Source organism: Mastomys coucha, unplaced genomic scaffold, assembly GCF_008632895.1.
Source record: "Mastomys coucha isolate ucsf_1 unplaced genomic scaffold, UCSF_Mcou_1 pScaffold15, whole genome shotgun sequence".
Classification (NCBI taxonomy): Eukaryota; Metazoa; Chordata; class Mammalia; order Rodentia; family Muridae; genus Mastomys; species Mastomys coucha.
In genome coordinates, this window is record NW_022196897.1 from 73,005,836 (window position 1) to 73,017,861 (window position 12,026).

The window sequence follows — 12,026 nt, forward strand, 5'->3', positions numbered from 1 at the left end:
TTACCCAGTCCTTTCCAATGTTACCAACCTGTCACTTCCTTTAGTGATAAGTGATCTCTCAAACATAGTGGGAATCATCTCCTATTCCTCCAAACCACATAACCTTTTCCTCTACTGGGCTTGCAAGTAGATCCTACACTGGATCTTCAATTGAATCCTCAAACCCCTCTATAGCCAAACATCATCCCCTTCTTGTAATACATTTATAAAACCCTACCAATTACAGCAATTAGAATCAATACCTACTCTCTCTTTAAAGTCTCAGGGGACTTAAGACTTATTTCTGACCTCTTAAGAAAAGGCCTTTTATACCAAATGACTGCTTGTCTCTTTAGCCCTCTCATACTCACAGTTAAAAAAAAAACAAAAATAAAAACAAAAACAAAAAATCCCACCAAAAGAAACTCAAAGTACCTCTTAGTTGGTTCAAAATCTTCAAATTATTAACTTCACAGATTCTTCTCAAATCCCTGTATTTTCTCTTCTAACATCCACTCAGGAACTTCTCATTTCTCTGTCAAGGATACATTTCCCCCATTCCTCTCAATCACCAGTTAGAAAATATCTTTGCTTTTGCTTGTACTGACCTGGATACCCACCTTGGTACTCAATTTACCTGGACTATCCTATGCCAGGTGTTCTGGGAGAGCCCATAGCTATTCTGGCAGGCTTTGGGCTCTGACTTATTCTCTTTGTCTTTTCTTGAGTCTAAGCTTATGAAATAGGGCCATCTGGAGCTACCAGAGACTGAACAAACAACAAAAGAACATGTAGTAGCTGTACCAAGGACCCTTACAGATTTATAGCAGATGTGAAGCTTAATCTTCATGTGAATCCCCTAAAAACTGAAGCAGAGGCTGGCTCTGGCTCTGTTGCCTACCCTTTTCCCTAACTGTACTTCATGGTTTGGCCACAGTGGAAGAGGATTCAATTAGGCTTAATAAAACTGGATATCCTAGGGTGGAGTGGTACAATATGGGATTTTCTCCTTCTCTGATAGAAGAGGAGGGAGTTAGGGGAAGGACTTTCAACAGTGGCACTGAGAAGAGGAGGGTGGGGAGGAGTAATCATAATGTAAAGTGAATAAATAAATAAATTATAAATTATATAGTTATCTTTACCTTTGTAGTATGTCCCTACAAATGAGCCATCTGACACCTCTACTCTTTTAAAATTCCTGTCTGGCCAGGGATGTAGTTCAACATACTAATGTCTAGCTATCTACCAATTAAGTTACTTATCTAGAAATGGCTTTTACTATAACCAATGAGGTTAGATAGAAAACCCTAGAAAGAACACAATTCAGTCATTCAGAGTTTCACCAAAAGACAAAATTATATCCTTCCAAGAGATAACTGCTTTTTTATACTGTGGTTTTCCCTCTTTCTATATTCTTGTTTGTCCCCTATATGAGGTATTCCTTGGCTACTTGCATAAGCCCCTCCTTGCACCAATCACCAAGTCTTTTGTCTTTTATTACTTATACCATTCATTTGCATCTCAAATGATATCCCACTTACTGGTTACCCCCTCCACCAACCTCCCATCCCACATCTGGCCTCCCCTGCCTCTTTTTCCTGTATAAGAGTACTCCCTCACCCACCCACACTCTCCTTTTCTACTTCTCCAGCATCCCTCTACTCTGAGGTATTAAACTTTCCTGAGACAAGGACAACTCATCCTGCTATGCACACTCGTCTACTCCAGTCACATCTGAAATATCAGGGGTAAAAGCCTGATTAAGGATAAGGGGCATTAAGGATCCAAAAGGAGTTCTATGCCTCCTGGATATTCAGACAGTTGCTGGTATCTCCTAACTCAGACGTGTTCTACATTAGCCTTTCCAATCATCAACACTCCCTCATATTTAGGCATAAAGGTACCCCAAGAAATGATTCATAAATGGCTAAGATTGGACATTGTTTCCTGGCCAGCACAATGTTTCCAACCTATCCTAGTTTAATACCAAGCTGTTAATAGCTTGGAATTTCTCTCAAGGAATCTGCCTTGCCAGAGCTAGCAACAGAGGTCAAGCACATTCCTTAGGGCAATAGATAGTTCATAATAGTTAGAAATGTTTTACATACTAGAGAGTAATGAAGGGCTTCCACTCAAGGACATTAGCTAGAAGTGTTAGGTCGGAACCTCCTGGTCATTGCCTCCAGCAGAACAAGAGAATTAGCATAAGAACACCAAAATGCCTCAACAGGGAGTGCTCCACTCCTCTTCCTCCTGCTTCACATCTGGCTACCAGACCCTGTTGACCTTGGGGTGGAGGTCACTTGCCTACATGACCTCAGTCTTGCATCCCTTTCTGTAACCCACACCTGCCTATGTGACTCTTGTCATCTGCCCTGCTTGCTGTATGCTATTTAAGCCTGAATTTTACCTTGTACAAATACATTCAGATTCACCACACACTTGTGTCGAGTTTGTTTGTCACCCGCCAACTTTTTGCCCATCTGACCAGAATTCTCATCCCGTGGAAATTGGGTTCCCCACAACAAACCTGGTCTGTGGCACCATCCCATTGTTATCAGGCAAGGCCATCCTCTGCTACATATTTGGAGCCATGGATCCCTTTTGGTACACTCCTTTGTTGGTGGTCTAGTCTCTTGGAGAACTGGGTGGTTAGACCAGCCTTTGTTGTTTTTCCTATGGGATTGCAATCCCCCTCTGCTCCTCCAGTCCTTCTGCTACCACCCACACCAGGTCCACTGAGTTCTGACTGATGGTTGGTTGGCTCCAAGCGTACAAATCTGCATTGGTCAGTTACTGGCTGGACCTCCCAAGGAACTGCCATACTGGTTCCTGTCTGTAAGCACCTCTTGACCTCTACAACAGTGTTGGATTTGTTGTCTGTAAACATTTTGCCTCCCCAGGTATGACAGTTCCCTGGTTGGCCCTTACTACAGTTTCTGTCCCATTTTTTGTCTCTGTTCTTCCTTTGGACAGGAACATTTCTAGGTTAAAAAATGTTGAGATGCATGGATGGCCCCATCCCTTGATCAGAGTCTGTGCCTATACATTGGAGGTGGTTTCAGAAGATTTTGTCTCTCCCTTCTTTGTGTATTACAGCTAAAGTCAATCCAATTGGATCCTGGGATCCCCATGTTTCTCTTGTGTCTGGGACCCTATAGTGGCTATCCCCAATTCCTCATCCTCTCTGCTACCTATTTTTCGATTTTCTGATCCTCAGTACCTCTCTCATGTCTCTTCCTCCAGATTCTGATACCACCAACCATATTTTCTCTTCCTCCTGTCTCCCTCCCTTGTTCCCCTCTCCTTCTGCCACCCACAATTGTCCTGTTCCTCCCTCAATGCTAGACTTAAGCATTCACCTCCTTGTCTTCCTTCCTTCTATGCTCCTTATGGTCTGTAGGTTGTATTATAGGCACTGTGAGATCTTGGCTTAATATCCATTTATTAGTGATTACATACCATGTGTATTCTTTTGTGTCTGGATTACCTCACTCAGGATGATATTTTTCATATCCATCCATTTGCCTGTGAAATTCATGAAGTCAATATTTTTAATAGCTGAGTAGTACTTCATTGTATATATATATATATATATATATATATATGTATATATATATATATATATATATACCACATATTCTGTATCTATTCTTCTGTTGAGGTACATCTAGGTTGTTTCCATCTTCTGGCTTCTATAAACATAATGAATCAAGTGTCTTTGTTATATGATGGAGCATCTTTTGAGTATATGCCCAAAAGATATATAACTGAGTAGTATAGCTGAGTCTTCAGGTAGAACTATTTTCAGTTATCTCAGGAACTTCCAGACTGATTTCCAAATTGTTTTTACCGTGGTGCAGTCCCACCAGAAATGGAGGGGTATTCCTCTTTCTCCACTTCCTTGCCAACAACTGATGTCAACTGTGTTTTTTATCTTAGCCATTCTGACTGGTGTGAGGTGGAATCTCAGGATCTTTTTGATTTGCATTTCCCTGATGACTAAGGATGTTGAAAATTTCAAGTGTTTCTCAACCATTTGAGATTCCTCAGTTGAGATTTCTCTATTTACCTCTGCACTACACTTTTTAATAGTGATATTTGGTTCTCTGGAGTCTACCTTCTTGAGTTCTTTGTATATTTTGGATATCAATCTTTTACTGGATGTAGGGTTGGTAAACATCTTTTCTCAATCTGTTGGTTGCTATTTTGTCCTATTGATAGTGTCCTTTGCTTTACAGAAGCTTTTCAATTTTATGAGGTCCCATTTGTCAATTGTTGCGCTTAAAGCATAAGCCCTTTGTGTTCTGATCAGGAAGTTTTCCCCTGTGCCAAAGTATTTGAGGCCCTTCCCCACTCACGTTTCTATTAGATTCAGTGTATCTGCTTTTATGTAGAGCTTCTTGATCCACTTGGACTTGAGCTTTGTACTAGGAGATAAGGATGGATCAATTTGCATTCTTCTACACACAGACTACCAGTTGAACCAGCAACACTTATTGAAAATGCTGTGTTTTTTTCCACTGAATGGTTTTAGCTTCTTTATCAAAAATCAAGTGACCATAGATGTGTGGTTTCATTTCTGGGTCTCCATTTCTATTCCATTGATCTACTTGGCTGTTTCTGTACCAATACCAGTATTTGACACTACTGTTCTATAGTATAGCTTGAGGTCAGAGATGGTGATTCTCCCAGAAGTATTTTTTTGTTGAGAAGAGTTTTCACTATCCTAGTTTTTTGTTGTTCTAAATGAATTTGCAAATTGTTCTTTCTAAGTCTATGAAGAAATGAGTTGGAATTTTGAAGGGGATTGCATTGAATCTGTAGATTGCTTTTGGTAATATGGCTACTTTTACTAAGTTAGACCTACTGTCCATGAGCATGGAAGATCTTTCCATCTTCTGAGGTCTTCTTTGATTTCTTTCTCTTCTTTGATTTCCTTCTTCAGAGACTTGAAATTCTTGTCATACAGATCTTTCAGTTGCTTGGTTAGAGTCAAGCAAAGGTATTTTATATTATTTGTGACTATTGTGAAGGGTGTTATTTGCCTACTTGCTTTCTCATCCCTTTTATTCTTTGAGTAGAAGAAGGCTACTGATTTTTTTTTTTTGAGTTAATGTTATATCCAGCCACTTTCATGGAGTTGTTTTTCAGCTGTAGGAGATCTCAGGTAGAATTTTTGGGGTGGCTTAAGTATACTAACATATTATCTGAAAATAATCATATCTTGACATCCCCCCTTTCCAATTTGTATCCCTTTGATCTCTTTTTGTCTCTAATTGCTCTGGCTAGAAATTCAAGTACTATACTAAGTAGGTAGGGAGAGAGTGGGCAGCCTTGTCAACTCCCTGATTTTAATGGGATTGCTTTGAATTTCTCTCCATTTAGTTTGATGTTGGCTATTGATTTGCTGTACATTGCTTTTTTTTTATATTTAGGTATGTACCTTGAATTTCTGATATCTCTAATACTTTTAACATGAATGGGAATTGTATTCTATCAAAGGCTTTTTCCCTCATCTAATGAGATGATTATATATATTCTTTCCTTTAAGTTTGTTTATCATTGGATTACATTAATGGATCACCATATATTGAACCATCCAGGCATGCCTGGGATGAAGCCTACTTGATCATGGTGGATGATCATTTTGATGTGTTCTTGGATTTTGTTTATGAGAATTTTATTAAATATTTTTGCATCTATATTCATAAGGAAAACTGGTCTGTAGTTCTCTTTCTTTTGGGGTCTTTTTGTGGTTTAGGTGTCAGTGTAACTGTGGCTTCATAGAATGAATTGGGTAGTATTCCTCTCTTTCTATTTTATGGAATAGTTTGAGGAGTATTAGATCTTCTTTGTAGGTCTGGTAGAATTTTGCACTAAAACCTTCTGATTTTGATTGGTGGATTTTTTTATGACTATATCTATTTCCTGGTGGGTTATGGGGCTGTTTAGATAATATATCTGATCCTGATTTAGCTTTGGTATCTGGTATCTGTCTAGAAAATCATCCATTTCATCCAGGATTTCTAATTGTGTTGAGTATAGTATCCTTTTATAATAGGATCTGATTTTTTTAAAATTTGCTCAGTTTTTGTTATCTCTCTCTTTTCCTTCTTGATTTTGTTAATTTAGAAACTGTCTCTCTTCCCCCTGGCTTGTCTGGCTAAGGGTTTATTTATCTTGTTGATTCTCTCAAAGAACCAGCTTCTAGTTTTCTTGATTATTTGTATAATTTTTTTGTTTCTACTTGGTTGATTTCCGCCCTGAGTTTGATTATTTCCTGCCATCTACTATTTTTCAGAGTATTTGCTTCTTTTTGTTCTAGTGCTTTCAAATGAGCTACTAAGCTGCCTGTGTATGATCTCTCCAATATCTTTTTGGAGGCACTCAGAACTATGAGTTTTCCTCTTAGCACTGCTTTCATTGTGTGCCATAAGTTTTGCTATTACATCCCTTAATTTTCATTAAATTCTAAAATGTCTTAAATTTCTCTGTTAGGGAATTGATTTCATTGATGTTAAAGATATTAAGGAAAAGTAATTATTGCTTCCTGTTATTTTTGTTATTATGGTGGAATTATGTTTTTCTGGCTATCTTCTTCCAGGTTTATTGGAAGAAGATTACTTTATTGCTTTTTCTAGGGTGTAGTTTCCCTTCTTGTTTTGGAATTTTCCAACTATTATCTTTTGTATGGCTGGATTTGTGGAAAAATATTGTGTAAATTTCATTTTGTTCTGGAATGTCTTGGTTTCTCCATCTACAGTAATTAGCACTTTTGCTCATTATAGTAGCCTGGGCTAACATTTGTGTTATCTTAGGGTATTTATGACATCTGCCCAGGAAATTCTAGCTTTCATAGTCTCTAGCGAGAAGTTTGGTGTAATTCTAATAGGTTTGCCTTTATATGTTACTTGACATTTTTCCCTTACTGCTTTTAATATTCTTTCTTTGTTTTGTACATTTGGTGTTTTGATTATTATGTGGATGGGAAAAATTTCTTTTTTGCTCCAGTCTATCTAGAATTCTATAGGCTTCTTGTATATTCATGGACATTGGTTTTTTTTTAGATTAGGAAAATTTTCTTCTATAATTTTGTGAAGGATATTTCCTGGCCCTTTAATTTGGGAATCTTTGATCTCTTCTTACCTATTATTGTTAGATTTCATCTTCTCATTGTGTCTTGGATTTCCTGGATGATTTGTGTTTGGATCTTTTTGCTTTTTGCATTTCCTTTGACTGTTGTGTCAATGTTTTCTATGGTATCTTCTGTCCCTGAGATTCTCTCTTTTATCTCTTGTATTTTGTTGGTGATGCCTGCATTTATGACTCCTGATCTCTTTCCTGGGTTTTCCATCTCCAGGGCTGTCTCCCTTTGAGTTTTCTTTAATGATTCTACTTCCATTATTAGATCCTGAATGATTTTGTTCAATTCCTTCACCTGTTTGATTGTGTTCTCCTGTATTTCTTTAAGGGAGTTATTTTTGTCCTTTTTAAAGTCGCTTATCATCTTCATGAAATGAAAGTTTAGATATGAATCTTGTTTTAATGGTATGTTTGAGTATACAGGACTTTCCTTGGTGGGAGAACTGGATTCTGATATTGTGAAGTCAAATTGCTTTCTGTTGTTTATGTTCTTACACTTGCCTCTGGCCATCTTGTTATTTCTGGTGTTACGTGGCCTCCTTGTCTCTTATTGGAGCATGTCCTTCCTGTGACTCTGTGATCCTGGGGAGTAGAGCTGAAACTGTCATGTGGGTTGTGTAGGATTGGGTCTTGGCATGGGCTCTACTCCCATTTGGCACAGGTAGGAACTGGAAGGTGCCCAGGTCACTGGCTGGGCAGAGAATCTGCTTCCCTGAGTCACAGGGTTACACCAGGTCTTGGGGTAGGATTTAAGACTTCACCTCTGAAGTTGGATGTGTCTGTGTCTGAATACCTGGCAAGTAGAGCTACAACTGGGGTGTGGGCTGAGTGGAATAGGGTCTCTGTTCCTGGCCACCACAGTTGGGAGCCAAGTCTTTTAATAAGCTTCAAAAAGCCTTCCAATTCCAAACCATTAATCAACAGGACAAACAAGCCTTTCAGCTGACAAAGAGATTCTGGCACTCTTAATCATTCTTTTGGTCTGACTTAAGCTCCTGATTTGAATCTCTTAAGTTATGAATGGATTATTTGTTTCTGTTTGCTTTTGCCACCCACCATATTTGATTTAAAATTCTTCAGTCTGCCACTTCAGCTACTTCTTCACTCCACCTTCTTAGTCATTTGTCTCTTATTTGAGCCATATATACACTTCCCTGAGATACCACCACATGGGCACCTCCTGGCTAGTAACTTCTGTGGCCTCACCAAGTAGACAATTATCTAGTTATTAAGGTGAGTGTTCTTTTCCTTCTATTAGAATTCACACATTTTCCTTGCCTCCTTTCTGTAGGTTGGCTGCTAAGTCCAGCAGAATCCTTGGGCACTTCTGGGTAACTGAGAGCTTGTCTCTCTTGAGCTCTAGCTTCCTTCTGCAAAGCTCACTAATTTCCTTCACCCTCTTGGGCCTCACTCACTTACTACAAACAGCTTGACCTCAGTACAGCTGAGTGTCCAAACTTAGCATGTTCTACTTTCACAAACAAGTAATACAAATATCGTCTGTATCTAAACTTGCTCTTCTAATGTATTTCTTTCCATCTGTAGTTGTCTGGGGTAACACTTCCCTATGGATATTTGACATCAAAGATAAGCAAGTATAAACCAGCAGTTTATACTAATAAGGTTTGGAAATTGTTCTATATCAGGCTGCTAAGTGCCAGTCCAATTATGTATGCCCCTTATAAATTTCTCTTTCACTGGGCCTTAATCCCCATACATATTTCCTCTATTATCACAGAAATATTTTTGTCAAAGCTAGTTATGATCACAAGAGTTAAATGATATTTTCTGTACTTTAATCTCTGCATGTGGATGATAAAGGATGAAACTATTGCTAAAGCCTCACTGAACTATATCATGAATAGAGTCCTGGCAATGGATAGTATCTAGAAGTGAACAGAGGTTTATGCAGGGGAACAAAAAAATCTATCCTTTGTTGAACTTTAGACAATCATTATTCAATTTTGTTTTTATTGAGTTTTAATATAATTCTAACACATATTGAGGTCTAAAAACCAGACCTTTTCTTGAGGAGTTGAAGAATGAGACTTATTTTCTTCATAATAAAACAACAACAACAACAAAAACATCAACAACAAAAACATATTCATTACTTAGATTAGGAACAAGTGAAATATCTGTATTGATTGAACCATAGGCTATGATCAAATTTCTAGAGACATATTATGAATATTTCACTGGAGACTTTGGATACAACTTTGTAACAAAGCCCATCATGATTGACAACTATAATGCTCTAGGTATATTTTCTTATGTGTTTAGAGGAGTGAAGGAGTGCAAAAGAAAATGGAGTCAGACATGGGAACTATATAAAAGTTTCATATACATATATATATATATATATATATATATATGTATATATATACAAGTGTGTGCGTGTTTGTTTATGTGTGTGTGTCTGCTGTGTGGCTGTGTGTTTATATGGCTGTGTATGTATGTGTCTATGTGTTTTACATATTAAGTGGCATTTAGTCAAGTTAGACATATACAAATATGAAATTGGATAGAATTACAAATCTGAGAATTTAGAATATTTTTTTCAGTAGAGAGGCAAGATGATTTGTTTTAAAAACAATGATCACATGAATATGTATCATATATTTACAAATATTTTCATATACATACACATACATAGGATTCGCTGTTAAAAATAGACAACTACTGCTTCAGAATTTAGAGGTATGCTCTTTAAAATATAGGCAATTATAATAAAGTCTTTTGATGGGTGCTAACCCTATATACCTACTATTCTTAAAAGAATAGATTAGCAAAAAGACATATAGAGAAGAAAACCAATAAGAAGACAATAATAAAATATAAGCATCTACAATCCACACAGAAAACCCTAAGAATAATTTATCACTGCAAACTTTTGGGGCTTAGATATCAAACATCTAGACTTATAAAAAATAAATTTTTACATAAACATCACTCTGTATGCTTTCTTGTTATGAGAGTCATACAAAGCTATTACAATCACTCCAGCATATTAGTAACTGACTATATCTGGAATATCTGTGAGCAAAAATTTTTAAGAAACAAAGATATTGCTCATCTCTAGATATGTAAATATCATGTAGAAATTTGAATGTAATCAGTATTTAATTAAAATGAACATATAAGATCTGCATTATTCAAATAATGATACTGTAGAATCATCTTTGTAATTTTATGTTCTTCAAATCCAAAGATTAGAGTGGTGGTAGAGGGGTCATTATGTAAAGTGCTTACTTTGTATGTTTGAGGATGTGAGTTTGAATCCCTAGAACGTGTGCAAAGGCAAGTTTGACAAGATGAATTTAATATCACAGTACTGCTATGCTGAGATGTGTGATGGAGACAGGAGAATTATGTTGAATATTATAGGCTAGCTAATGTGGTATAAAAAGAGACAAATGACAATGATTTCATGTGTGAAAGAATTAAAGACTATTAAAAATACAGTATAAAATATATGAAAACTTCTTTTTAAGAACTTATGGTATAAGAAAGATAGAAACACCATTTAATTTTTAATTCAATTTTTAATATGAAAATTTTTTCTCAAAACTCTTTTCATTGCCTCTTTTACATCTTTGTTTCTCAGACTGTAGATGATGGGGTTGAGCATGGGAATTCCAATGGTATAAAATGTAGACACTATCATGTCATGTTCCAGGGAATAGTTGGAACTAGGTCTAACATACATAAAGAGAATTGTTCCATAATAAATAGACACAGCAGTGAGGTGTGCTCCACACGTAGAGAAGACTTTTTTCCTCCCTTCAGCTGAATTCATCTTCAGGATTGACAACAAGATAAAAGCGTAGGAGACCAGAACAATCAAGATAGTGACTAGCTCTATGAAGCTCACAAAAAAGAAGAGCAAGAGCTCATTTATATAAGTTGCAGAGCAGGAAATAGCAAGTAGAGGAGGTATATCACAGAATATGTGCTTGACTTCATTGGACCGACAGAAAGACAGGCTGAAAGTGGCCACTGTGTGGATAATAGCATGCAGAATTCCACCAGCATAAGAAGCAATGATAAGTGGCACATAAACTTTAGGAGACATGCTCACTGCATACAGAAGTGGGTCGTGAATGGCTACATATCGATCATATGCCATTGCTGCCAAAAGAAAGCATTCTGTGGTTCCAAATGTAACAGCAAGAAACATCTGTGTTGCACAACCATAAAATGAAATGATTTTGCTTTTAGACATAAAACCTACTAACATATTTGGGGTGATGTCTGAAGAATAGCAGGCATCTACAGAAGATAACACACTAAGGAAACAGTACATAGGGTTGTGGAGTTGGGGATCTCCAATGACTAAAATAATAAGTCCTACATTTCCTATTAGAGTGAAAAGGTAAATTGCTAAGAAGAGGAAAAATAGAATGATCTGAAGTTCATTATTGTCTGTGAGTCCCTTGAGAACAAATGAAGTAGCTTCTGTGATGTTCTTCATGTTGGAGTCTCATGCATCAATGTTGAAGATACTCAGGCTATAGTCCATAGTACTATGACAACAACAGATAGTATGTAAGTCAATGAACATATAGTAATCCATTTACACCAATCAGTGGTATAGGAGAAAATAGTTGTACCATATATGTATATAGTGTAATCATACATGCCACTTAAATACAATGAAAAACATATACTACCATTTAATATTGTGGAGATGGAAAAATTACATAAAAAGTTCTATTTGTCCAATACAATCAACATCAAAATTTCAATGGAATTCTTTACAGAAAAATTATTATAATAAAATAATACTGAATTAAATGGAAAACAAAGGGATCTCTCTGAACAACACAAGATGGTCTTCCAGAAAAAAATAGTAAAGCTACCTCAATACCTAAAGTAGGACAAAACGTTAAAGTCGAAGA

The 12,026-nt window shown here is 36.8% G+C and overlaps 1 protein-coding gene across 1 annotated transcript; it reads right to left on the minus strand.

Annotated features, from left to right (window-relative positions):
* Positions 1 to 10,628: 10,628 nt before the first annotated feature.
* LOC116092104 (olfactory receptor 141) lies at positions 10,629 to 11,599 on the minus strand. Its single transcript, XM_031373462.1, has one exon. It carries the CDS (start codon positions 11,597 to 11,599, stop codon positions 10,664 to 10,666), a length of 936 nt encoding a protein of 311 aa, XP_031229322.1. The 3' UTR covers positions 10,629 to 10,663.
* Between the last annotated feature and the right edge of the window lie 427 nt (positions 11,600 to 12,026).